This window comes from Heloderma suspectum, chromosome 3 (genome assembly GCF_057233095.1).
Source record: "Heloderma suspectum isolate Gila_16-S chromosome 3, 16-S_ref, whole genome shotgun sequence".
In the NCBI taxonomy this organism is placed as follows: Eukaryota; Metazoa; Chordata; class Lepidosauria; order Squamata; family Helodermatidae; genus Heloderma; species Heloderma suspectum.
Genome location: NC_139460.1, coordinates 91,858,933 through 91,885,934, shown reverse-complemented (window position 1 = coordinate 91,885,934; position 27,002 = coordinate 91,858,933). Strand labels below are relative to the sequence as shown.

Here is a 27,002-nt window from a genome sequence, read left to right as displayed (position 1 = left end):
AGGTCGGTTCCCAGAGAAGCAATCCTCCTGCGCCACCTTGTAGGCAGTGCACATCGGCCCCACGCTTGTAAGAGCAGCAGGGAGCAGCAAAAATGGGGCATTCCCAGGGACAGGCCAGGGCAGAGAGGTTGGAAATGCTGGTACACCCACTGCTTTCCGCACTCCAAGGTCCCACGGCTAAACAGCTGAAATCGGCTGTCTAGCTGCGGAAGCAGGGTGCGGGGAGCAAGGAGCAGGTCTGCTCCTCACCGCTCCTCCCACCCTGCACTGGATAGGCGGTCACCCGCAGGGTTGGAGGCGACCGTCAATCCACATACAATTGCTCCCTCCAAGTTGATATATAGCTAGACTTGACAGACAGCTGAGCTTTTCCTAATGCAGGGTTCTTCCTTACTTTTCTGGATTTTTGGTTGCTTACCTTTATGATAATTACAATAATAGAGGACACTCTCTAGGATAGCCTTCTCCAACATGGTGCCCTCCAGATGTTTTGACCTTCAACTCCCATCAACCCCACTCAGCATAGCAAATGATAAGGTTTTGGACATTGGTTTACTTCTGAAATAGGATTCCTTATCATTTAGCACTTCTAATAACGTTGCCCTTTAATTTACAAGTCATGAAGTGAAACCCAAAAACTATGCAAATTTCCTTGTGCATAAACCTGTTTTCTATAGTAGCTTCACTTACACTAGTGTCTATGTGCACATCATACAGCAAGATATTCAAAATCCAGTTACCTGATGAGCAAATGTTTGGGCTACATTCCTTGGCATTGGATTTGGGTTTTTTAGTTTCATGCAGGGTTCGGTTTGATACTTAGGAGTCAGTCCTGAAGCTAGAGTAAAAATATATTCTCTGCAAGGGAAAGTTGAATACCAGTGACAGAGAGGAAAAAGAAAACAGTGAGAAAATCTAAGTTCATACTTTGCCTTGAAACCAGGCACAAGGTCCATAGTATGCGATGGAAGAGACATCCCCATGATGACTCAAACACCCTGCCCTTGCAAAGATGTGAGCATAGAGTGGTTCTCAGAATGACAAGATCTGCTTTTTCTGCACTAAAGCAGAATGGTGGAATACCTACATTGCTGTCTGCTATACAGTAACCAAGACGTTTCTGCACAGGCTTGCTTTCATTACTGAAAGTGAAAGTTGCTTAGCACAACTATGACGAATCCAACTCTTCTCCTGACGAGGACATGTCTCTGAACAAAGAACATGTCCAGGCAGCTATAGACACTAAAATCTGTATTTCTACACCTTCCAGGCTGACTCTTCTTCTTCACCTCTCCCCACGACTTAGCCTTATGTTAACCAGGTACCTGCAGGAATCACCTGGAGGACACATAACCATGTCCTCCTAGGCTACTGATTGGTCAGTTTGAATTTCCCCTCTGGGAGCTGCCCACCCCCATAGAAATATGTTTCCCCTTTGAGATCTTCCATTGTCTCCAACTGGCTGGCAAAGAGGCAAGGCAAGGCAAGGCAAGGCAAGGCCATGCTAAGTAGCCCCAGGTGGGCCTCATCCCCTCCCCCACCTGTAAACCACTTTGCTGAATTAGTCTTACAACCCTGCGAAGTATGTTTGAGTTAGCTAGTTTGATGTTTCATTTTATTTTAAAAGCAACTGACCATTTCTGAACATCCCTCTGCTGGGCTCTTGAATAAATGTACTCAGTTGGAAACTGGAATTGATTTAGTTCTTTTGCCTAGCAGTCCATACTCCTGATCCATACTTCTAGTTCTAAGGAGTATAAAGGAAGTCCTGGAAAATGGGCCTATCTTTCTTCATAAAAGGAAAAGCCTAGATTCCCACATGCTGTTGTTGTTGTTGTTCAGTTGTTAAGTCGTGTCCGACTCTTCATGATCCCATGGACCATAGCACGCCAGGCCTTCCTGTCCTCTGCTCTCTCCCGGAGTGTGCTCAAGTTCATATTCATTGCATCGGTGATGCTATCTAGCCATCTCATCCTCTGCCGTCCCCTTCTCCTTTTGCCTTCAATCTTTCCCAGCATCAGGGTCTTTTCCAGTGACTTTTCTCTTCGCATTAGGTGGCCAAAATATTTGAGCTTCAGCTTCAGTATCTGTCCTTCCAATGAGCAGTTGATTTCCTTTAGGATTGACTGATTTGACCTCCTCGCAGTCCAGGGGACTCGTAACAGGCTTCTCCAGCACCACAGTTCGAAAGCATCAATTCTTCAGCGTTCAGCCTTCCTTATAGTCCAGCTCTCACAGCCATACGTTACTACTAGGAAAACCACAGCTTTGATTATACTTTGTCGGCAAGGTGATGTCTCTGCTTCTTACTATGCTGTCTAGGTTTGCCATAGCTTTCCTCCCAAGGAGCAAGCGTCTTTTAATTTCATGGCTACAGTCACTGTCTGCGGTGACCTTGGAGCCCAAGAAAATAAAATCTGTCACTGTTTTTTAGTTTCATGCAGGGTTCGGTTTGATACTTAGGAGTCAGTCCTGAAGCTAGAGTAAAAATATATTCTCTGCAAGGGAAAGTTGAATACCAGTGACAGAGGAAAAAGAAAACAGTGAGAAAATCTAAGTTCATACTTTGCCTTGAAACCAGGCACAAGGTCCATAGTATGCGATGGAAGAGACATCCCCATGATGACTCAAACACCCTACCCTTGCAAAGATGTGAGCATAGAGTGGTTCTCAGAATGACAAGATCTGCTTTTTCTGCACTAAAGCAGAATGGTGGAATACCTACATTGCTGTCTGCTATACAGTAACCAAGACGTTTCTGAACAGGCTTCGTAACAGGCTTCTCCAGCACCACAGTTCGAACGCATCAATTCTTCAGCGCTCAGCCTTCCTTATAGTCCAGCTCTCACAGCCATATGTTACTACTAGGAAAACCACAGCTTTGATTATACTTTGTCGGCAAGGTGATGTCTCTGCTTCTTACTATGCTGTCTAGGTTTGCCATAGCTTTCCTCCCAAGGAGCAAGCGTCTTTTAATTTCATGGCTACAGTCACTGTCTGCGGTGACCTTGGAGCCCAAGAAAGTAAAATCTGTCACTGCTTCCATTTCTTCCCCTTCTATATGCCAGGAAGTGATGGGGCCGGATGCCATGATCTTCATTTTTTTAATGTTGAGTTTCAAATCAGCGTTTGCACTCTCCACTTTCACCCTCAACAAGAGGCTCTTGAGATCTTCTTCGCTTTCTGCCATGAGGGTGGTATCGTCTGCGTATCTGAGGTTGTTGATAATTCTCCCGGCAATCTGAATTCCAACCTGTGATTCATCCAACCCAGCGTTTCTCATGATGTACTCCGCATATAAGTTAAATAAGCAGGGAGACAATATACAGCCTTGTTGTACTCCTTTCCCAATTTTGAACCAATTGGTTGTTCCATGTCCGGTTCTTACTGTTGCTTCTTGACCCTTGTACAGGTTTCTCAGGAGACAGGTAAGGTGGTCTGGTACTCCCATCTCTTTCAGAATTTGCCACAGTTTGTTGTGATCCACACAATCAAAGGCTTTAGTGTAGTCAATGAAGCAGAAATAGATGTTTTTCTGGAATTCTCTTGCTTTCTCCATGATCCAGTGAATGTTGGTGATTTGATCTCTAGTTCCTCTGCCTCTTCGAAACCCAGCTTGTACTTCTGGTAGTTCTCGGTTTACATATTGCTGAAGCCTAGCTTGTAGGATTTTGAGCATCACCTTGCTGGCATGTGAAATGAGTGCAATTGTACGGTAGATTGAACACTCTTTGGCATTGCCCTTCTTTGGAATTGGAATGTAAACTGACCTTTTCCAGTCTTGTGGCCACTGTTGAGTGTTCCAAATTTGTTGGCATATTGAGTGCAGCACTTGAACAGCATCATCTTTTAGGATCTTAAATAGCTCAGCTGGAATACTGTCATCTCTGCTAGCTTTGTTGTTAGTAATGCTTCCTAAGGCCCACTTGACTTCACTCTCGAGGATGTCCGGCTCAAGTTCAGTGACCGCACTATCATGGCTATCAGGGACATTCAGATCTTTCCTGTATCGTTCTTCTGTGTATTCTTGCAACCTCTTCTTAATCTCATCTGCTTCTGTTAGTCCCTGCCTTCTTTGTCCTTTATCATGCCCGTCTTTGCACAAAATGTTCCCTTGATATCTCCGATTTCCTTGAAGAGATCTCTAGTCTTTCCCATTCTATTGTTTTCCTTGATTTCTTTGCATTGTTCATTTAAAAAGGCCTTCTTGTCTCTCCTTGCTATTCTCTGGAACTCTGCATTCAGTTGGGTATATCTTCCCCTTTTTCCCTTGCTTTTCGCTTCCCTTCTTTCCTCAGCTACTCGTAAAGCCTCATCAGACAGCCACTTTGCTTTCTTGCATTTCTTTTTCTTTGGGATGGATTTAGTTGCTACCTCCTGAACAATGTTACGGACCTCTGTCCATAGATCCTCAGGCACTCTGTCTATCAGGTCTAATCCCTGAAATCTATTCCTCACCTCCACAGTATATTCATAAGGGATATGATTTAGGTCATACCGGAATGGTTTAGTGGTTTTCCCTACGTTCTTCAATTTCAGCCGAAATTTTGTGATAAGAAGCTCATGGTCTGAGCCACTGTCAGCTCCAGGTCTTGTTTTTACTGACTGTATAGAGCTTCTCCATCTTTGGCAGCAAAGGACATAATCAATCTGATTTCGATATTGACCATCTGGTGATGTCCATGTGTAGAGTCACCTCTTGTGCTGCTGGAAAAGAGTGTTTGCTATGATCAGCGTGTTCTCTTGGTAAAACTCTATTAGCCTTTGTCCTGCTTCATTTTGTTCACCAAGGCCATACTTGCCTGTTATCCTGGTGATTTCTTGACTTCCTACTTTAGCATTCCAATCCCCCATGATGAAAAGGACATCTTTTTTTGGTGTTAGTTCTAGAAGGTGTTGTAGGTCTTCATAGAACTGATCAACCTCAGCTTCTTTGGCCTCAGTGGTTGGGGCATAGACTTGAATTACTATAACGTTGAATGGTTTGCCTTGGATTCGTACTGAGATCATTCTATCGTTTTTGAGATTGTACCCCAGTACTGCTTTTCCCACCTTTTTATTGACTAAGTGCTACTCCATATCTTCTAAGGGATTCTTGCCCACAGTAGTACATATGATGGTCACCTGAATTAAATTTGCCCATGCTTGTCCATTTTAGTTCACTGATTCCCAAGATGTCGATTTTCAATCTTGCCATCTCATGTTTGACCACCTCCAGCTTACCTTGATTCAATGATCTTACTTTCCAGGTTCCTAAACAATATTGTTCTTTACAGCATTGGATTTTCTTCTCACCACCATACACATCCACAGCTGAATGTCCTTTCGGCTTTGGCCCAGCCGCTTCACTCTTTCTGGCTGTACTTGGAAATTCCCTCTGCTCTTCCCCATTGGACACCTTCCGACCTGAGGGGCTCATCTTCTGGTGTCATATCTTTTAGCCTTGTGATACGTTCCATGAAGTTTTCTTGGCGGGAATACTGGAGTGGGTTGCCATTTCCTTCTCCAGTGGACCACATTTTGTCAGAACTCTCCGCCATGACCTGTTCGTCTTGGGTGGCCCTGCACGGCATAGCTTATGGCTTCACTGAGTTATGCAAGCCCCTTCGCCACAACAAGGCAGTGATCCATGAAGGGGAGATTCCCACATACCCAGGAACTAAGATTAAATATTAAATTAATATTAAAGATTAAATATTAAAATTAAATACATGGGTGATGGTGGCCTAACTCTGAGGAGTACAGACAAAGCGTGCCCTGCAGCCTTTCCTACCTTGCAGGGCTGGAGGTGCAGATGTACCATTTATCACAACTACTCTTCTGTCCTCTTACTCTACCAATGGAGGACAATATCAAATAGCAACGAACTGCACACACATCCCATGAAGAAATCTGAAGCCAAGCAATACTAACCTGTGCTTGACCCAGGTATCTGACTCATTGGCTTTTTCCGTGTAATTTTCAGGAAGAAATCCCTGGCACCCAGTTCGGTGGGAGATACCAATCACCCAGCCATCACAAACTTCACTTTGTTGTGTCGGATTGACATACATAAGATCTCCAGCATTCAGCATCAGTTCATCAATGTTCTGAGGTTTATACTGGAACAAGGCCCTCAAAACCTAAGAGGAAGCCCATTTTAAAAAGGAGAAAGTTAAAGTGATGTATATTTTGGCAAATGCAGGAACAAATGGAGATGTTGCTGACATCTGTTTACACTTCATTTTATACACTGATACTCTTTCAAACAATGGACATATAAGTGAGATCTCAATTAGGGACAGATGAATCTGTCAGTTTGGGTTTCTCAGCATTGCTCATTTTTCCAGACTTGAATTTGCCTTTCCCAAGCTTTGAGAATTTTTCCATCTTACATCCAGTTCATCCTGAACTCTGAGGATTTTTTTAAAAGTTCACATGAAAATGCATTTCATTTTTGTGCACAATTCTTCTAATACATGCAAGTTGTATGCAATTTTGACACACACACAACATACACACACACACACACACACCCCATGTCACAGAAATCTGCAGTGGGACCAATTGAGTTCAGTTTTTCATGAGTCTCACCTACGGATTCTGTAGCAGACTGGCTTCTCTCTTGTCGGGCAGATTCCGTGGACTTGCAGGCAGGTTTTTCTAATTTCCCAAATTTTGTGCAAATTTCATCATAGAAAAATACACAAAATAAAAAAACAGCCAAAAATGTGCATTTCCCCCATAGGCTAAAGCATGAAAGTGCACATTTTGGGGAAAATTTGCACATTTTCACCCATGTGAATTTTTTGCAAATGCACATTTGCACAAATGCAAATTTGCGCACAGTCAGAAAAAAAAAAGCTCTGACTGTGGATGGGCAGACAACAGAACGAGAGGCGCCTGACAATCCGCAAAACACAGATGGAATGGATTTTACATAATCTGCACATCCCTAATACACAATCTCACACACACACGAAATTTTCCTAATATAATGCATTTTTAATGTTATTTTCATTAATATACACATTTGGGGTGCATTTCCTCCTAATATATGCATTTCTGTATGCAGTTTTTGACTGGAGAACTCCATTGCAAAATTTGGGGAAATGCACATTTCAAAGGATAACCAAGTTTTGCTTTGCGTATCGGTTCAGAAGTGCGAAATGAGGGAAGTTCACATTAAAATGTGAAATGAATGTCTCCCCCAGCATAACCACAATACATCATCATTTAGCATGTTGCCATAACTTAATATGGAACTAAGCCCCATTGGTTTCAATAGAACTCTCTGAAGGAGATGTGCTTTGACCACAGCAAAAGCATTCAGAACTTATTTCTAGCAGGAGAAATCTTAGTGCTGAGCAGCTTGCAGGCTGTGTTGTTCCTGTGGTAACTGCAGTTGCCGCGTGACAATCTGCTTGTGTGAATGTGGTGCATCATCATGAATAGAACACTGTCTCTTATTACAAAGTTATCCATCAATGAGAGCCACACTGGTAGCTCATTACTGCATCAATTATATTATCCTTGAGACCAAAGCCCTTTTCAGACTTCAGGTTTAGGGAAGGACTGTGGCTTGTGACAGAGCACAAACTTTGCATGTAGAAGGTCCCAGGTTTGATCCCTGGCATCTCTAGGTAAGGCTGGAAATATTCCTGCCTGAAACCCTGGAGAGCTTCAGCCAGTCAGTGTTGACAATACTGGACAAGATGGACCAATGGTTTGATTCAATATAAGGCAGCTTCCTATGTTCCTGTCTTCTCCTCCATGTGTTCACTCCACGCCCACTAGAAGTAAATCTTTTCAGCTATAAGTCATGGCTTCAGTTTTAATTCTAGAAACAAGTGTGCTACATCTGTCAGAAATCTGAGAAAAACTGCCTTAAACATTGTTATGAACACCATGGAAGCTTTGAAATCTGTGCCAGTGATTGGGGGCTCCCCTCAAAATCCCCAGCATGCAAAGTGACTTTTCTGATGGGACAGCTGCAAAGCCAAACCAAAAGAGAAGGGATCGTTCATTTTTGGGAATGGCAAATAAAGTGCTGCATACCCAAAAGCTAATCATGAAAGGATGTACTGGACCCATAAATCACTACACACCCACAGAAAGGTTTTTCTAATCTTGAAAGCGCAAGAGGCTATCTAGTCATGTACGTACCTGGTAATTTACGAAGCGCATGTCTCTGGAATACAGAGCTGCCATCCACTGGCAGCTTTGCTTAGGATTGATGGATTTAGCCAGTTGCTCCAAAGTCTTTTGATGGTGAGGATAAAATTTGTTGGCCATCGTCAGATGGAGTTGCTTGGTTGAAGGTTTCACACAGCAATCTAACAGGTAAAAAGGACAGGATTGCAAGATGAGGTTAATTATCACTAGATTATTCACAGAGCTGTACTCTAACAAGTGTTGCATGATCAATTCATAGCGCAATCCTATGAATTTTTACTCAGAAGTAAGTCCCACCAAGTTCAGTGGGACATGCCCCTAGTTAAGTGTTATACGGTAGCAGCCTCAGTAGCTCTAGGACACACGTGCAAGCCCCAATGTGTTCAGAAGGCCTGCACACGAGGAGAGGCCCCCTAATTCAGTTTATCAGAAAAGGGGACTGCATGTACTATGAAAAAGTTCACATAGGGAAGCCTTCCCCAACCTGGTGCCCTCCAGATGTGTTGGACCACAACTCCCATAATTCAGATTACCATGCTGTCTGGGAATTATGGGAGTTGCGGTCCAACACATCTTGAGCGCACTCGGTTGGGGAAGGCCGATGCAGGACTTTTCCTGACACTAAAATGGAGACGGCAGTTTCTCCGCTCACATGCCTGCTCCTTGGAGCTTCGAGAAAGGGAAAATCTCAGCCTGATAATGGATTTCCACTTTGCCACCCTTGTTACCTGCCAACATCATAGCCTCCGTGGCAAAAACTGTAGCAAATGATTTGATGATATTTGCAGGGCCATCGCTAACGAAGAAGCCGATGTAGGTGGTGGAGGAATGTAGTGATAGGGAGATGATCGCTGGGAAACAACTGGAAAAACGGTCACCGGCTCTCTTTAAGGCTTTATATAAGCCGTCAACCTTTTGGTCTTCACACTGAAAGAAAACTCATGAGTTACAGAACCCTGCTGTTTCAGGCTGTAAATAGGACAATTCATATACTTTCAGTCTAACATTTAAGATGGGAATAAGGCAAATCACAAACTTCTGGGATAGATGAAAAATGGCCAACACTGAAAACAGCTTCTGGGCCGCACCGTGTAAGTTTTACACATCAGGTGAGACACTGACAACAACAACAGTGTGGTGTAGTGGCTAGAGTGTTGGACTGGGAGTCGGGAGATCGCGGTTCTAGGCCCCACTCGGCCATGGAAGCTCACTGGGTGACTTTGGGCCAGTCACAGACTCTCAGTCCAACCCACCTCACAGGATTGTTGTTGTGAGGATAAAAGGGAGGAGAAGGAGGACTATGTATGCCTCCTTGGGTTCCTTAAGGAGGAAAAAAGGCGGGATATAAATGCAATAAACAAACAAACAAACAACAACAACTAGAGACCAGGATGCGTGTCATTTCTTTGCACAGTAAAATGCAAAGATTCTGTGATATCACTTCTGAGAACACTAAAAGTCAAGCTCACCGTAAAGAATTCAGAAAGCGTGATGTGTGGGAAAATGTCATGGGCTTTGTTTTTTCCACATTGGTGTTTGCTTTCTCTCCAAAACTCCATCAGTATGTCATTCAAAGTGCCCGTCGGGCACAAATACAGGATGTATTCCTGAGGGATTGGATCTTCCAAAGAAGGATCATTACAGTGAGAATGCAACCTACAATTGAGAGAGAGAGAGAGAGAGAGAGAGAGAGCGCATATCAAGATACAAAATGCTGCAAGCGTTCTTCGGTCCTTCTGGCTAAAGCGCTGTGATGGTATGAGGAATTAGAGCTGCAATTCTTGTTGCAAAGGCTGCTACAGCAGGCCAGCCATTTTCAGTCTGTGGCATTTGTGGGCATGCAACCTGACTGGGCATGATGGGAGCTGCAGTCCAACACATCTGGGGGGCGGGCATGGTGGGGAAGGCTGCTTTATGTTCTTTCCTATTTTGAGTCAAGTTCGGGAGATCCATAAACCCAAGGCAGAGAGAGGCTTTTTGCAGAACAGGCTAGGGTTCCAGGGACACCCACAACCACTACTGGAGAAAGGAGAGGAGCAAGAGGGAGAGTGTCTGATAGGGACAGGCGAGGATATCTTTTGGACAACTGGGGAAAGGAACGTGGTTCCTGTGTTGTATTTGGGCACAGTGGATTAATGGGCCCCCGCTGTCCCTGCTGCCGTGCCAGCAAATTCAGCCATGTAGCATGGTGGTGGGGAAGCTTCCTTTTAAAAGCACAAAGTTGTGGTTTGCCACCAAAATTGTGGTGTGGTGGAAATGTGTGTGGTGGCAAAAGGGGGCTATTATAAAGAAAATAGCCAATGTTCCCCCGCTGCCCTGCCACTGCATTTCGATGAAATGTTCAGCGGCAAAGTGGCAGGGGTGCAGCCCCTGGTGGGGCCTGGGGGTGGTCAAAGTGATGCCCTACCCCTGGAAATTGCCTGCCCCTGTTTTAAGTGCAAGCCAAACTACAGACTCCCGTGTCCTTCTCTTTCTTGGCCCGTGGCAAGTTCCTTCATTCTCCCTTTTTGCAGTCAACATACTCTAAGATACCAGGCTTCAGGCTCACTACTTCATTAGTTAACGACGACTAGGTTCTTTACAGATACAAATTCTAGGAGACTCTCAGGCTACCAAGGAAACAACTATTCCACACAATTACAAATACCAGTAGAGGAGCTGAAGTGGAAGTTCGAGAAGTTGCCGGCAGTTTGAACAAGAACTTCCCAGCCAGACTAGCTTAGGGGGATGCTCCTCCCTTACGATGGCTCCCTCCTATGTAGGCTATCACGCATAGCCAACCTGGTGGAGTGCCTGAGTTCTGCCTCTAACTTTTCCCGCTTTGCTCTGCAACGGACCCTAGCATCCCTCAAGTCACGCCCCTCACTCTCCTCCTCCTCTGAGACCTGGGTTCTCATGGAGGAGGAGAGGCGGGGCCCTTCAGGTTGAGCCATCTGTGTGCCAAGGTCTTGAGAAGAATGCCTTGCCATATCTGAGCTCACTAGGGAGGGAGCCTCCCCCAGTTCTGGCTGTTCCCATTCTGAGTCTGCGCTGCTAACTATCTCCACATGCTCAGATTCATTCCTGACAGCCCAGTCCTAAGAAAAACCATGCAGCAGGTTATGTTGAGTAGCCCTCCAAGGAACTATATAGAATAACTGGCATAGTTAATATGCCAGTTAAGTGACCAACACAAGCGTAGAGCCTGGATTCAATAACTAAGGTGCAACGGACAACACAGTGCCCTTAACTAAGGGCCAGTTCACACATTATGTAGTAAATGAGTTTATGCAGCCCATATAGCCTTGGATGGAGAAAAGCATGTCTACTACTTCTCAGTTATTCCTGCGACTAAGCTGAAGTATGCATAACTGCATTTGAGCATATTTTTCCTTGCTACCCTTTGCTTCTCTCTTTCCCCTCTCCACTAGCAGCCAGAACACCAGGGAGGCTGGGGAAGAGGACTCAACCTTGGTGCCAGTTCTCTCTAGAGCATCAAGAGAGCCTTCAAGATTGCCAGCCAGCTTTCTTTGGAGGAGAGATGGGGAAGCCAACTGAGAAGCGTCAAGTCTGCTGAGAAGGCCCTGTGCCCAAGACTGTGAGCTGCATTTAAGCCAGACTGCTGTGGTCCTTGGACTGTAGCAAGAGTCTTGGGGGAAAGGGGGCAGAGCCATCTGGGGAACCCTGGAGGGCCAGACTGGGATTTGGTCTCAGTTTTATTTATTTATGGCATTTTATCTGATTTAGCCTGCAAAGTTCAACACCCCTGCTGTGAGACATCACCATTTATCTGTTTATTTAAACTCTTTATACCCTGCCATTCCTTAATAAGCCCAAGATGGCTATCATTAAAACCATAACATCACCATTTTAAAATAACTTGACACCAGCAACAAATGCAACAAAGTAGTAATAAAGCACTGGCACAGCAATCCTATCAATGGCCATCCAGCATGGCTTAGGTTAAGGGTGGAGCCCCTCCATCAAGGTTGTCCATACTGGAGGCCCCATTTACTTTCCTGTGGAAAGTTATGCGGGTGTAAATCTACCACCGACAATAGACCTCAAAACAGAGTGTTCTGGGGTTGGAGTGGAACTGATGTTGGATTTGCTGGATCCAAAACCTTTCTAATCCCCCAAATAGGGCTTGGATTGTGCCCCTCAACTATGCCAGTTTGGAGCAGACTTAGCTAACTTCCCCCCATTGCTTCCAATGGGGAGGATTAAAAAAAATCCCAAAGCCCAGCAAGCTGTTCACACACACACACACACACACACACACACACGCACACCCTCCTCCCCTGGCTGGTATGAGTCAACATGGCTCTGGAAACAATGGAGGATTGCTTTGTAAAACAGCAGAGAAGATAAAAAATATAGCCACCATCAAAAATAATTTAAACAATTTAAAAATACACCACTTCAAAAAGGGAGCAACCATTTGTGGCCCCAAAGCCTTCCTAGAAAGGAAGGTTTTGACCATCCTATGGGAAGCCATTATGGGGTGATACAAGCTTTCCCCTGGAGGGAATCCCAAAGCCTGTGTGTGGCCGCCAAAAAGACCCTCTCCCTTTTCAAATGTACAGGGATGGTGTTTAATAAATACATTCATGAATTAAAAATGTGATATGGAGCAATGACCAACAGTGGCTATTTGGCTCATATCTACATCTTTGCTCCTATGTCTTTACAGCCATTTGTTCCTCCTCAAGAATCACAGATATTCTGTGGCTGGCAAGTGGTGAAAAGGTAACTAATCCATGTGTCATGCTGACAGCACTAATTGACCTGTCATTAAACTACTCAGTCTAATACACAATCACACTATGCTTTCTCATGCCATTGCTTAAAGATATATTCAGTGGTATAGTAGATCCAGGGCTTGCAGGGTTGAAGCACCAGGACTTTAGGATTAGCAGAGACGATGATCTCATATACCATTTTCCATCACACTTCCCTGTTCCCTCTGAGTTTAGTTGCTATCCTCACAGTAGCTGGGGGAAATGGGTTTTTCCCAGCAACAATACATTGTTGTGTGGAAATTCTGTTGTATTGAAAGATATTTTGGGGAGGCTTGCTCTTGAGTGGGCAATTATGACTTATCAGCTATAGAAAAGACCTGCTCCTGAGGGAGGTAAAAACTGATTTGTTGACTTTGAGATCAAATGTTTCTTCCTGGTGCTGGGAAAAGGAATACCTGGGCCCAATCTACGTGGAAATGGAATGAGAAGCACTTTCTCGTTTTATCCGGATTTTCATGAAATTGCTTTGGTCCCTCAGTGGCACACGAAGCAAGAAAAGCAGAGTATACACTATCTAAAAACCCACTTTCACGGGTCACACTGCACTTACGTCTGGGCTGGGTGGGCACAGTCAGAGCTAGTAGAACTGAACATCATCAACCCCGTAGGTGCTGCTCAGTGAATGAGAGAGTTGTTCCCCGCCCCTGTCCATGCTCTCCTGCTCAGGGAAGTTTACTAGAAGCACTGAATTAAGCCCCTTTAGTTTACCCCACACTTTCCCCCTCTTAGCATTGGGATATTGTGAAAGATTGAAAGAGTGCTGCTTGGAACAGCAGCTACTGCACTATTTTGAGTGCTTGGAACAGCATTTTGAGGAATAACATATCAGCAACTGCCTTCTTTTGATCCACCCCTGTCCAGTAGAATTGGGAATAATAATAATGATGATAATAATAGCAGCAGCAGCAGCAGCAACCGCAACAATATATGACAGAAAAAACTGTAGTTCTGTGTATTATCTTTATGTCCACAACTCTGCTAAAATTACTCCTAGCTGTATAGAGAAGGCTTTCTTGCAATCACTCTGCCTCTCTACATATTATTGTTGTTGTCGTCATCATCATCATCTATGAAATCTGCATGTCTACATTCATGGTTTTTTGGGCACTGGGTGCTTGCAAAGATGCCTTGAGGCTCCTGATTGAGGCCTGTTCTCCCTTGGAAAGTGGCCATTCCTGCCTCGCCCACTAGCCCGCTCTCTGCCTCCCCAGGCCATGGTGAGGAGAGCCAATTTTCCCAACACCATCCTCGCAGACAGTTTTGATGAGTGGTTGCCCAGATGGTTTGTAATGGTACCTGTTTTGGGGTGTCCTGGGGGTCTAGGAAGCTTTAATTCTCTCACAGAGGCCACCAGTGCCCCCTCGCTAGTCCAAGCGCCTCCCAGTAAGGCTGGCTGGGAATCTTCTCAGGCTGCAATTCCACTCATGCTTACCCAGGAGTAGACCACACTGAATGCAGGGGGATTGACTTCATAGCAGAGCGGTTTCACATATAGGCTGAGAGGCAAACCCACACAATATTGTTATTTCGGCTATTACGCGGTATAGAAATAAATAAACAAACTTTCTCAATAGCTCTAAATCAGGAGTGCAGCTACTTTTGTAAACCACACTGTGCGCTAAAGTAGCTGTACTCCTGATTTGGCGCTATTGTGAAATAACGACATTGTTAGAGTGCGCCTCTCAGCCTATATATGTGAAACTGCTCTGTTAGGAAGTCAATCCCCCTAAGTTCAGTGTGGACTACTCCCAGGGGAGAATGAGTGGGATTGCAGCCTTCCCTCCTTTCTCAGCTGTCCCAGGCTCTCCTGGGGGCTTTCCGATTAGCCTCCATCCTTTCCTTCCCCTACAGCCACCCCGAGGAAGGCAAGAGATAAAACCCTACACTGTAGCAGCCAAGAGCACACTGCCTTTGCTCCCTCAGTCTAGGAAGAGAGAAAGCATCCTCTCCCCTCCCCGTTTTGCCTCTCCCTGCTGCAACATTGTGAATGGGTTAAAGGAGGGCGTGGCAAAGGAAGGAGAGGGGTGTTGTTGTTTCCTCCTTTTTTCTGGATTCCCACAGGCATCGCCTGCGATTTTAAAGGAAAGCAGCATGTCCCAGAACAAACTCCATCGTGGGTGATTGACCCACTAAAATAATACATACATACAAGAGCACTATTGTGAATGCTAAATGCTTGAAACAGCGCAGCTGCAGTTTTCTGAATAGGAAAAACAGGCTAGATATTGTGACTGGGGAAAGTAGCAACTGCGCCACTGTGAATGCTTGTGAATGGGAACCAGTGCTAAGTGGGATGAAGCCTGTGTCCAAAAGTGCCCTACTGCGAATGGGGAAAAAGAAGGAATGGGCAAGAGGGGAACAGGGCAGCCTCACCCCTTGACTACATCACTACCAAGTCACAGCCAGGTCACAGAACTAGGCATGCCCAGGATTTAATTGGGGCGGGGGGGTCAGGGCACATTGCAGTGGAACCGCTCAGGAGCTGCTTTTAAGGAAAAAGACGCACTAAAAGGACTTTCCGAAAATGTGCGTTTTCCAGAGGGAAGCTGTGGGGTGGCTGCGGATTGGTGACAACATCATCTGTCACAAACAACCCTTATGTGCTGTTCCTCTGCACTAAATCAGCCATGTAGACTGGGCCCTGGAAATCTTGAGCTGGTGGTCTGATGCTGTTTGGGGACATGTTGTATCCCCCTCCCTTTCTCATTCAATCTCAGGTCTTTCCGTCCAAAGTCCAACATGTTAACCACTACCCTGCCCTTTGCCAGCTTGCTATTCTATGACTGTCAGCTCATCCTAATATATCGGGTATTGCATTATGTACTGCTGCTCTTTCGGGGGTGGGGATGCGCATGGATACATATACCAAGATATGGATCAACACAGCCACCTGCATTTTGGGACTCTGTTTGGGTTTGGGGCTATGGAGACTGTCATGATGACTGCCTGCAAATCTACCACCACACCACTAGATATATTCAAGTTTCCTGTGGTCTTGTTGCATCAACTCCTACAATGATGAATTCAGGAGTCATAACCCCCCCCCCTGCCCCCAACCGGAGTAATGGCTTCTAATTTATGTTGTTTGAAAGTACAGCTTGCACACACTCACCACTTTGTTGCTTCTTCTACTGTGTTTTGTCCAGTAGCTGCCAAAGCTTTTAGCCTACGGAAAGTACAATAAACTCACTTTGAGAAAAGAAAGCGAAAATAATGGCAAGACAGAATATGCCTTCATTTTGGTGTTCAGCTGTGGGGAGGTTTTCTGAACTTAGCAACTCACTGCACTAATTAAATTTAGAGTCTGCTCCTGAAAATAGTTCTGCTTGTGCTGTATTTTAGGAAGTTGTTAGCTTTTTTGCTATACGAATATGAGGAGCTATCAACCTACAAAAGAAATCTTAAGAGGGTAGAATGGGGAATTCTGGGGCAGAGGAATCACCACTTTCTAAATGCTTCTGGCTTGAGTTAGACAGAGCAGAAAATGGGAGGGGTGGTCTTGTGTTTTCTTCCCATTGCCCCCAATGGGAAGGAATTTACTATACCAGCTCATGGGTTGTTGTGGTTTTCAGCTCTGTTTAGGGGAATGAAGGGTCTTATCTTCCTGCCCCCAAACAGCCATGTTGTCAGCCCCACAGTCAGCAGGGCAACTGCAGTAGTAGAAGGTTCCACTGCCATCCAAGGAGAACCTTCTTCTCCACACATGGAGGGGGAAGTCCACAATATCCTAAAGCCCAAGAGACCCCCTTGCAAGGAATATAGGATTGCACCTGAAGTTGATTAAGCACAGGGATTTTAACTGATTAACCAAACAATTTATGTTAATCTGGCCCTGCCAGGCACAAAGAACCACTGGATTCAATAAAGCCCAGATTGGCCATGATGAACCACAATGGACAAACCTACCTCACAAGGCTGTTGTTGTGAGGATAAAATGGAGAGGAGGAGGATTATGTATGCCACCTTGGGTTCCTTAAGGAGGAAAAAGGGTGGGATATAAATGTAATAAATAAATAAAATCCTCTATTTGAAGGGCTGTTCTGTCCAAGTCTGGCTTAAAGATAAAGATCCATAAGAAAGGAGGGACCTTGAAGTTGTTCATCAGCAGTTAGCACCTGGACAGCAGACCAAACAGATAGGGGCATAGGCCACTGGCCATAATCTTCCCCACTTTAATGGTGAGATGTATTGTATTTCTATTTACATTATAATATTTTATTTATTTATTTATTTATTTCATGTCTATACCACACAATAGCCGAAGCTCTCTGGGCAGTTTTCTAAATTTTCTAAATTTGCATTTATATATCTAAATTAGCACATGCAAATTTTATGCAATTCTGTCTTATGTATCTTGATGATGCATTTTATTTTTTTTTGTGATGCATAAACGGTCAGTGTGAGTTTTGCTGAGACACAGAAGCTGTGTGTATATGAGACCATGACAACTGGACTGATATGAGGACGAGAAAGGCCTCATTAGTTGATAACAAATTAAATCTGCATAAACATGCCAATGAATCAACAATACTTCTAACAATGGAGGCATGTTTCCTTTGGTTTTAGAGACTGTCCATGTTACAGCAGCCACCATCTTAGAAGAAGCATTCCCTCCTGGATGACAGGGAAGTGGAGAATGCCTCTTATCAAATGACATTTGCCATCTATGCTTCTTTTTAATTAAGCACCACATGCTGATCAAGGCAGCTAGCTGCAATCATACAAATGCAATAAAAAGGAATAAAATACAATACAACAGCAATAAAATACAACACATAAAAACAAGGCAATAAAACATAAGGTAATAATAAACAGCAGTTAAAAAACAGCAATAGAACATAAACACAAGGCAGTTAAAATATCAAAACAACCACCACCAGTTCAAACCAATTATAATACATTTACATATCAGTTAACTGGCCAAAGGCCACTCGGATTTTTTTTTTTTAAGTATTTGCCTGCCAGCAGAAGAGATGGGGCTAGCTGGGACTCCCTTGGCAAGGAGTCCAGAGTCTGCGAGCAGCCACTGAAAAGGCCCTTCAGTACATGTTGAAGTATGTTAACTACATATACTTAATAAGATTACAACCAACTCCCCACTGCACCCCTGAGCCTGCTTTTGTGCCTTTTAAAGCTGGTTCACATACAGAAATTAAACAAGTGACATTTTCCCTATCACTTTATCTCCATGGCAGGAAATATTTCACCTGCGTCATTTCCACAGGCCATTTCCACATTAAAGGCACCGGAACAGGATCATAAAAAAGGTGGCAATGCTACTTTATGCATTTCTTGGTTGAAAGCCTTATGCATTACCTACCAACATAAAAGCACTGATCACATGTGATCATATTGTTTCTTTTATAAAACAAATATGCAGAGCTACCCAAGTACCAGATACAAGTCAACGGAGAACAGAAGAAAATCCCGAAGCTGTAACATCATGAAAGAGCTGTACCTGAATTTGTTCATTTTCCTCTTCCTTCTCCATTCCTTTCCCCCTTTTTGTATCACTAATTTTAAACTGGAAGCCACCTTGAGTGCTTGGGTGGAAAGGCAGCACAGAAATATAAGAAAGAAAGTAACTTGGCATTTAGTTCAAGCTATCTGCTTAGTTTGACGGAAGTCTCATTTGGGAGCCATAATTTTGAAACTGAATTGGATGGGTGCCATTGTCAGAAGAGGTTTATAGAATCATTGAATCATAGAATAGTAGGGTTGGAAGGGGCCTTTAAGACCACTGAGTCCAACCCCCTGCTCAATGCAGGAATCCAAGTCAAAGCATCCCTGACAGATGGCTGTCCAGCTTCATCTTGAACAGGTTAATTCTGTTATGCTCCCCTTAATGTTTCCAAGGGCAAATTCCCCTGCCTGGTCCATTTCAACCTTCTCTCAGGTCAGTAATATAGACTTATGTGGATCACTTGACCACTGTTGTCATTAACAAGTTGAGCTGTACTTTCTCCTGTTCTTCATTCTCAACACTCCACTGCTACCAGATTTAAAACCAGAACAAAAATGGTTACTGCTTCCACTTGTTTGGAAGCCAACTCCAGACCTCGCTCAAAATGGCAGCAACTGGTCACAAAAAGGAAATGGAATGAAGCACCATTAGAATGATGGCACTGGAGTAGGTCTTGTAGGCCATCTAGTCCAACCCCCTGCTCAATGCAAGAAATCCAGATGTAGACCATCCACAACAGATGTCTGGCCAGCCTCTCTACCTTAAGATGCCCAGCAAGGGAGAGATGACACATATCCCTAGGTAATTGGTTCCATTGTCAAATTTACTGTTAAGAACATTCTCCTAAATTTCAAATGAAATCTACCCTCCTGTAACTTAAGCCCATTAAATCTATTTTTGCCCAGCTGCAGCAGAGAACAAGTCTTACTTAAATTAGTTAGATTGTTGTGAGCCTGTAGGCAGGTCCTATCTTTTTAACTTTCTGTGCAGCATTGAGGTATTCACAATAATAATAGTGGTAGTAGTAGTAGTAGTGGTGGTGGTACAATAAGAACTCCTAAGATTCAGAATCCACGTATTCCATAATGCATTTGCCACCTATAAGTATGGTTTCATGCTCCCCCCAAATCTTTGTCCTTTCCAGGATTTTAGACACAGCAAATCTTAAACAACATGCAGGTGCAACGTTTGGTTCAGGCTGACTTCAATCGAATATGTCATGACTAGGCTTTAAAATGATACCAGATAATTTCCCCCAACAGGGGGTCTGACTGAAAAGCACCAGCTTACCCATAAGTCTTTTGTGAAATCCAAGAAGAGCTGAACTTCCTGCGATGCCAAAGGAGAGACTGTGCTACAAATGAATAATTGATGGCCCCACATGGTCTTTTAGTTTATAAGCTCTTATAAACAGATAGAAGATTTTTGTGGCAACATAATAACATAAGTACTCACGCTGTATGTACAGAGAACCCAGAGGCCAAGAGAGGCTCCAGTAAGGACTGGGTGCTCCTTTTTTTATTCTTGTTCAAGACCTTTGTATAGACCTGTGCCTCTGGCGCCGCCATCTCTTCCTTTCTCTTCTGCCAATGTGTGTAGACAAACATGTAGAGAAAGAGGGGAGAGTCAGAGTCTGCTAAGATAAAAATCAAAACCTCAAAACCTCCTTCGATCTTTTTGACACAAGCTGATATCCTGTTTTTACAGCATGTTGTGGTTCTTAGAACTATTACTGTAGGCAGGCTGAACGGAAAATGGAAAGAGAGAATGCAACTTAAAAAGAAAAAGTATGTACCTGCACATGGTCGAACCAGTGTGAATGGTAGATGAATCGTCCACATGCCTCAGTGTTATATTCACTGCCTATCGCCTCATTGTATCAGCATTTCCTAGGCAGTAACTATTTTACCCCAAAGCAGTCCTGAGTCAGCGTAAATTATATGTTAGTGTAAGATGTCTGTTTGAGGGTCTAGTGACAGAGTCATAGTTTGTTTTTATTCATTTGTGTGTGTGTGTGTGTGTGTGTGTGTGTGTGAGAGAGAGAGAGAGAGAGAGAGAATGAGTTGTGTTTGTGTGTATGAGTGTGTGTGTGTGTGTGTATGCCACTTTCCTCAAAATCAGAAACAAAGTGGCTCAAAAAACAAAATCAAACAATTACAAAGCAATTAAACAATACTCAAATTAAAATCAAAGCATTTTAAAAGCCGCAACCATTTGAAATTTTAAAAAATCCAAGCCACAGAACACAAAACCCCAAAATCAATTTATAGGAAAAGGAAGGAGATTAACACCATAATATTATGCATGTTTATTCTGAAGTAAGCTCCATTAAGTTCATGTACACAACTGTACTGTAATTAGGCCCAAAGCTCTTTCTAATGAGCTAGGTCTGCACCTGGTGTCTAAGGGCGAAATCCTATCGAAATATTTAGCTGCCTCCGAACTTGGAAGCGACTGCCTATCCAAAGCAGGGCAGGAGAAGCACAGAGGGGATCGTTTTGCATTTTTGGCTAGACAGCGGATTGCGGCTGTCTAGCCGTGAGAGCACAGAGCAGGGAAGGAGGCTGCTGTGTGACACATAGGATGTGTCATATGGGCAGCTACGCTCTCCCCGCCCCGGAACGCCCCCAGCCACGCCCCTTTTTAGACACTCCATGCTCCTCTTGCAAGGATGGGGCTGTTCCATGCTGCCTCCGAGGCAGCGCGGAAGTGGGGGGGAGGTCGGTTCCTGGAAAACAATATATCCTATGGCCGTCTAGCCGCTGTCTGTGACCATAGGATTACTCCCTCCAGGACCAAATTTTACCTGAAGGAGTGTCTCCTCATATTTATAACCCAGACATTAGGGTAACTTTTTGAGGCCTTTCTCCAGCTGCCCCCACCAAATGAGGTGAGATGGATGGCTACTACAGCAAGCATGTTTTCAGTAGTGGCATCACATCCTCAATGGTTTAAATATTTTTATTTTTTAGTGTTTAATATTGTATTATTTTGATATTTTATTATTGAATTTTTTTTGGTTATTTTATTGTTGTTTGTGTTTATTATTGTAAATTGCCCTGAGGGCATTTGCCAATTGGGTGGTATACAAATCTAATAAATAAATAAATCTGTGCAGTACCCCCACCAGAGACGTTCATCTGGCTCATATGTTTCAGTCTTTCTAGCACCAGGTGAAGAGTTTTTTTTATTTTAGAAATGTGTGAGTGCATTTGAGATCATCCTGGCTCTGCTGTTGTCCTCTGCTTCTGGTTTTACTTTGATTTTATTCTGTGGATGTTTTAATTGGTTTAGATCTTGTGTTACATTTTATTGTACATGTATTCTATGGGTTTCTCCCTATTTTGTCAACCACCCAGACAGCTCTGATTACTGAGTGGAAGAGAAATGCGGTGAAAATACCACCAACGAACAATGGTTACATTTTCTAGTCAATTCTTCTTTGTAATGGAATATAGGAAGCTGCCTTGTGCTGAGCCAGACCAGCAGCCCACAGAGTTCAGAACTGTTTCCATCAGCCTTCCCAAATGTAGGCCAAAACATCTGGAGGGCCCACAACTCCCATAATCCCTGATGAGTTGCCATGCTGCGCTGACACTACTGAGGTGGGCACAGCTGACCAAAGACACTACGCTGTCTGAGGCAGAACAATAAACAGTGTTCCCCTTCACCCCCCATGCCCGCCATTCATGGTCCATAGTACCCAACACTGGCCAAGTTATTTTGAGACACATGAAACAGAAAATCCCACAAGCCTGGGAATGAAAATGCAATATTAATCAATAAAATAACTTAACAATTTGCACCCCTTTCATGACACCCAGTATCGGTTGCCTGAGGCAGCTGACTCAGTCTGCCTAATGGTAGGGCCACTAATTACAGTGCAGTGCTGCACAAGTGACTCTCCGGTGTTTCCATTCCGCTTTATCTAAATATCTAGCTAAATAGCCTTTGGCTGAGTCACACATGACACAGCACTCTTCAGAGGCATTAAAGCACAGCAGCCCCTTCCCTCCTCTGCTGAATGACTTAGCCGTGCTGTCAGCACCTGTTGGGGAGGGGGCTGAGGGGTCAGCCCACCTCCTTCTCAAACACATACTATCAGCAGCAAAAGGACCGATAATGTGTCTGATGGTGTGTGTATGGTGCAGAAGTTCTGTGTGCACTCCCAGTATGCAACCTGCTTCTTAGAAGCTGTAATTTGGGCTTCAACAATTACGAACCTAAGCAGAGTCCTGGTGGATCAGATCAAAGTCCTATCTAGTCCAGCGTTCTGTTCCCACAGTGGCCAACCAGCTGCCTGTGGGAGGCCACAATTAGGACATGAGCACAATAGCACCCTCCTGCTCATGTTCCCAGCAGCTGGTATTGAGAAGTATACTGCCTCCAATATTGGAGGTAAGATACAACCACCATGACTAGTAGCTGTTGATAGTCTTCATGAATTTGTCTAGCCCCCTTTTAAAGCCATCCAAATTGGTGGCCATCACTACATTTTGTGGTAGCAAATTCCATAGTTTATCAATGCACTCTGTGAAGAAATACTTCCTTTTATCTGTCCTCCATCTCTCTGGGTTCTAGTTTTATGAGCGAGGGAGAAAACCCTCTCTCCCCCCCACCCGGCCAGGCCCACTTTCTCCACACCATGCGTAATTTTGTATTTTTATGTATGTATGTATATATTTATTAAACTTCTTAATCTCGCATCTGGCCAATTACCCGGCCACTCTGGGCAATGTACAGCAACACAATAGTTTTACAACAATACAATTCTACATTAAAACATCATATTTCTAAAAATACCCTAACCCACCCCAAATGCCTGCCTGAACAACCAAGTTTTTAATGCATGGCAGAAGCTCATTAAAGAGGGGGCATGGCGGAGTTCCCTAGGGAGGGAGTTCCACAAACTGGGGCCACCATAGAGAAGGCCCTCTCCCTCGTCCTCACCAGCCTAGCTGCCCTGGCTGATGGGACAGAGAAAAGGCCATCCGATGCTGATCTTGTTGAGCGGCCTGTCTGGTGTTGCTGGAGGCACTCCTTGAGATAGGCTGGGCCAGAACCATATAGTGTTTTAAAGGTCAAAACCAACACCTTGAATTTGGCCCGGAAAACAACTGGTAACCAGTGCAACTCCTTCAGTATTGGAGTGATGTGATCACGCTGGCAGCTGCCTTGAAAGAGGCGAGCCACCGTGTTCTGTACCAGCTGCAGCTTCCGAACCGTCTTCAAGGGTAACCCCACGTAGAGCGCATTACAGTAGTCTAGAGAAAAGGAGACCAGGGCATGTACTACCGATGGGAGGGGTGCAGCCACCATGCCAGAGGGAGTTGGCACAGTGCTGTCTGTCTCACAGCTGACACCTGAGCCTCCATGGACAGCTTGGAGTCTAAAATGACCCCCAGGCTGTGGATCTGGTCTTTCAAGGGAAGCCGTACCCCATTCAACACCAGGTCAACATCCCCCAACCTCCTCTTGTCTCCCACCAAAAGTACCTTGGTCTTGTCAGGGTTCAGCTTCAGCTTATTCCTCCCCATCCAGCCACTCACCGTCTCCAGAGATTTGGACAGAGATTCTACAGCCAACCTTGGTGAAGATTTAAATGAGAGGTAAGAGTTGCCTGTCATCCGCATACTGATGACACCACACCCCAAACCTCCTGATGAGAGCCCCCAGCCGCTTCACATAGATGTTAAATAGCATCAGGGAGAGGATGGAACCTTGTGGCACCCCACAATGAGCGGCCACGGGTCCGAAACCTCCTCTCCCAGAGGGGAACTACTGGAACCACTGTAATATGGTGTCTCCAATGCCCAAACCCTCCAGGCAGCCCAGGAGGATACCATGATCAACAGTATCAAAAGCTGCTGACAGGTCAAGAACAAGGAAGGAGCATTTGCCCCTATCCAAAGCTCTCCTCATATCATCCACCAAGGCGACCAAGGCTGTTTCTGTCCCATGCCCAGGCCTGAAGCCCGATTGAAATGGGTCTAGATAATCGACTTCAATTGCATCATCACCACCTGCTCAATCACCTTGCCCCAAAATGGCAGATTTGAGACTGGGTGAAAGTTGTTCAGAACTTGGGGATCCAAGGAGGGCTTTTTTTTAAAAGCAGTCTTATCACTGCCTCCTTGAGAGCTGATGGCATCACTCCCTCCTCAAGGGAGGCATTCACCACCACCCTGATCCCCTCACCCAACCTCTCTCTGCAACTCATAATGAGCCAAGATGGGCAAGGATCAAGTAAGCAGGTGGTCGGCCTTACAGATGAAAGCACCTTGTCCACTTCATCAGAAGGAAGAAGCTGGAACCAATCCCACAAAACCGGTTTGCCACAGACCGCCTCTTGCTTGCTAACTGTATCCATGGCACGTGGAATAACACTCCTAATCAGATCAATTTTATCTGTGAAGTGCCTTGCCAAGGACTCACAGGAGGCCTTAGAATGCTCCAGCAGTTCCGGAACAACTGGACCGACCAGGCTCCAGACCACTTGGAACAGCCTCCTGGGACAGCACTCTGCGGATGCGATAGAGGCAGCATAATATTCCTTTTTTGCTGCCTTCACCACCACGTGATAGGCTGAAGATACAGCTCTAGCCTGTGTCTGATTGTCTTTGGAGCAAGACTTCCGCCACTGGTGCTCTAGCCGTCTCACCTCCAGTTTCAGAGCCCGTAACTGCAGATTGAACCATGGTGCAGTCCGAGCCCTGTTCAGGGGGAGAGGGCGTTTCGGAGCCACCTGATCTAATGCCCCAATGATTGCGGCATTCCAGCCACCCACCAGGGTCTCGACCGAGTGGCCGTTGGCATGCTCCAGGGAATCCCCAAGCGCATTCAGGAATCTATTCAGATCCATAAGACGCCTGGGGCGGACCATTTTAATGGGTCCTCCACCCCTGCGGAGGGGTTGTGGAACCAAGAAGTCCAACGTCACCAGATAGTGATCTGACCATGACAAGGGGATGGTGGATATACCCCCAGCTTCCAGATCACTCCCCGCTACTCCAGAAACAAACACAAGGTCTAGCATATGACCGGCTACATGGGTGGGCCCAGTTGGAAAAGGGTACAGCTCCTGGGAAGACATGATCTCCATGAAGTCCTGAGGTGCCCCCATGAGGACAGCCTCTGAATGTGCATTGAACTCCCCCAACACCAATACGTTAGGGGACTGTACACATACATCAGAGACCACCTCAAGCACCTCGGCCAGGGAGTCAGTTGTGCAGCAGAGTGGGCAGTACACGAGCAGAATCCCCAGATGGCCCTTTGGACCCAGCCTCCAGTACATGCACTCAGCAACCTTGGAATCCCAGAGAGGGGGTCTGGTGAAGACCAAGGACTCCCAGTAGATAACAGCCACTCCCCATCCCCGATCCCCAGTCCTCAGCTGCTGTGCATACAAAAATCCAGCTGGACACATGGCCACCAGAGTTGGAGCAGCAGCCTAAGCCAGTCAGGTCTCCGTAATACATGCCTGGTCTGCACCCTCATCCAGGATCATGTCATAGATAAGGAAGGTTTTCTGGCTAACAGACCTGGCATTGCAGAGTAGCAGACGAAGGCCAGAAGATGGGGTCACACCTCCCCCAGCCATCCTTTGGCTCTGGACAGGCCCAGAACAGGGGACAGATATTACACATTTCTTCCTTGTTCTCCTTACCTGGCATGGCCTGCTCCTAGCACTCTGCCAGCACCTGCCACCCAGCCTCAGTATGTTCTGGCCCCCAACACTCCCCCCACTGCCTCTGTCAGGTGGACACATGCCCCTCACTCCTGCTTATCAGGCAGGCAACCCACCCCTAAAAACACAACAGAATCCCCCCCAAAACCCACCCCCACCAACAATTGAACAAAATCAAAACAATACATCCCCTCACAAATACTGCCAGGCAGAAATCCACAGGGGCAGCCACCAGCACACACCCCCAGAGGTAGCTTCTCCTACAGATCCTGGCTCTCCCAGGCCACCTCAGCCAGCCAGCTTATATAGCCCCTCCAGGAAGGGACAGGTGGAGGTGGTCAGCACAGCTGACTCAGTACCTGGGGGCCTGGTCCTGCAGGGACTGGCAGTCTGCCTGGCAGAAGTCCACAAGGAGAGCAGTGGTGGCGGCAGTGGCACCAGCAGCAAGCATGCCCTCTTCCCTGGGTGGGGGCTTCTCCTGCAGATACTGGCTCTCCTCTATCATGTCTCCCCTTACTTGCTTTTTTTTCTAAGCTAAACAGTTCCAGACATTGTAACCTTTCCTCATGTGTAAACTTTCTTCATAGCACAAACAGAACCAAAACCAAAAGGGAGGCACCAAAACCAGAAAGAACACAAAAAGGGAACTACTTCTCAATGGTGGCCATGATGAAATGCATTTGGAACCAATAAGGTCCCTCTTCAAGGGGCAAACTTATGCATCCAAATTCTGAGACGAGGCTAAGTCAGCTTCCAGAAATAGTAATTCCCACCATCAGGGCAACTGAATTTGAATGTTGTAAGATTTCCCCTGAAGAAGGAGCGTATTGTTCTTAGACATGTTGGGGTGCAATACATTTTCATCATGGCCACCACTGAGAACTAGTTTCTCTTTTTTGCATTCTTGCAGATG

At 45.2% G+C, this 27,002-nt stretch overlaps 1 protein-coding gene across 2 annotated transcripts in view; it reads right to left on the bottom strand.

Annotated features, from left to right (window-relative positions):
• Positions 1-20,012, bottom strand: part of UBASH3A (ubiquitin associated and SH3 domain containing A) — a 33,520-nt gene extending 13,508 nt beyond the window's left edge. For both annotated transcript variants that reach the window (XR_014789124.1, XM_084843806.1), the window contains exons 1-7: positions 19,855-20,012; positions 16,048-16,101; positions 9,624-9,810; positions 8,883-9,081; positions 8,146-8,315; positions 5,914-6,122; positions 741-858 (exon numbers count right to left, since the gene is read on the bottom strand). Coding sequence is in view for 1 of the 2 variants with exons in the window: in XM_084843806.1 (XP_084699932.1) it covers positions 741-858; positions 5,914-6,122; positions 8,146-8,315; positions 8,883-9,081; positions 9,624-9,810; positions 16,048-16,101; positions 19,855-20,006 (1,089 nt within the window). In the remaining variant the exon portion in view is untranslated. The remainder of the gene's footprint in view (positions 1-740; positions 859-5,913; positions 6,123-8,145; positions 8,316-8,882; positions 9,082-9,623; positions 9,811-16,047; positions 16,102-19,854) is intronic.
• Positions 20,013-27,002: the final 6,990 nt, after the last annotated feature.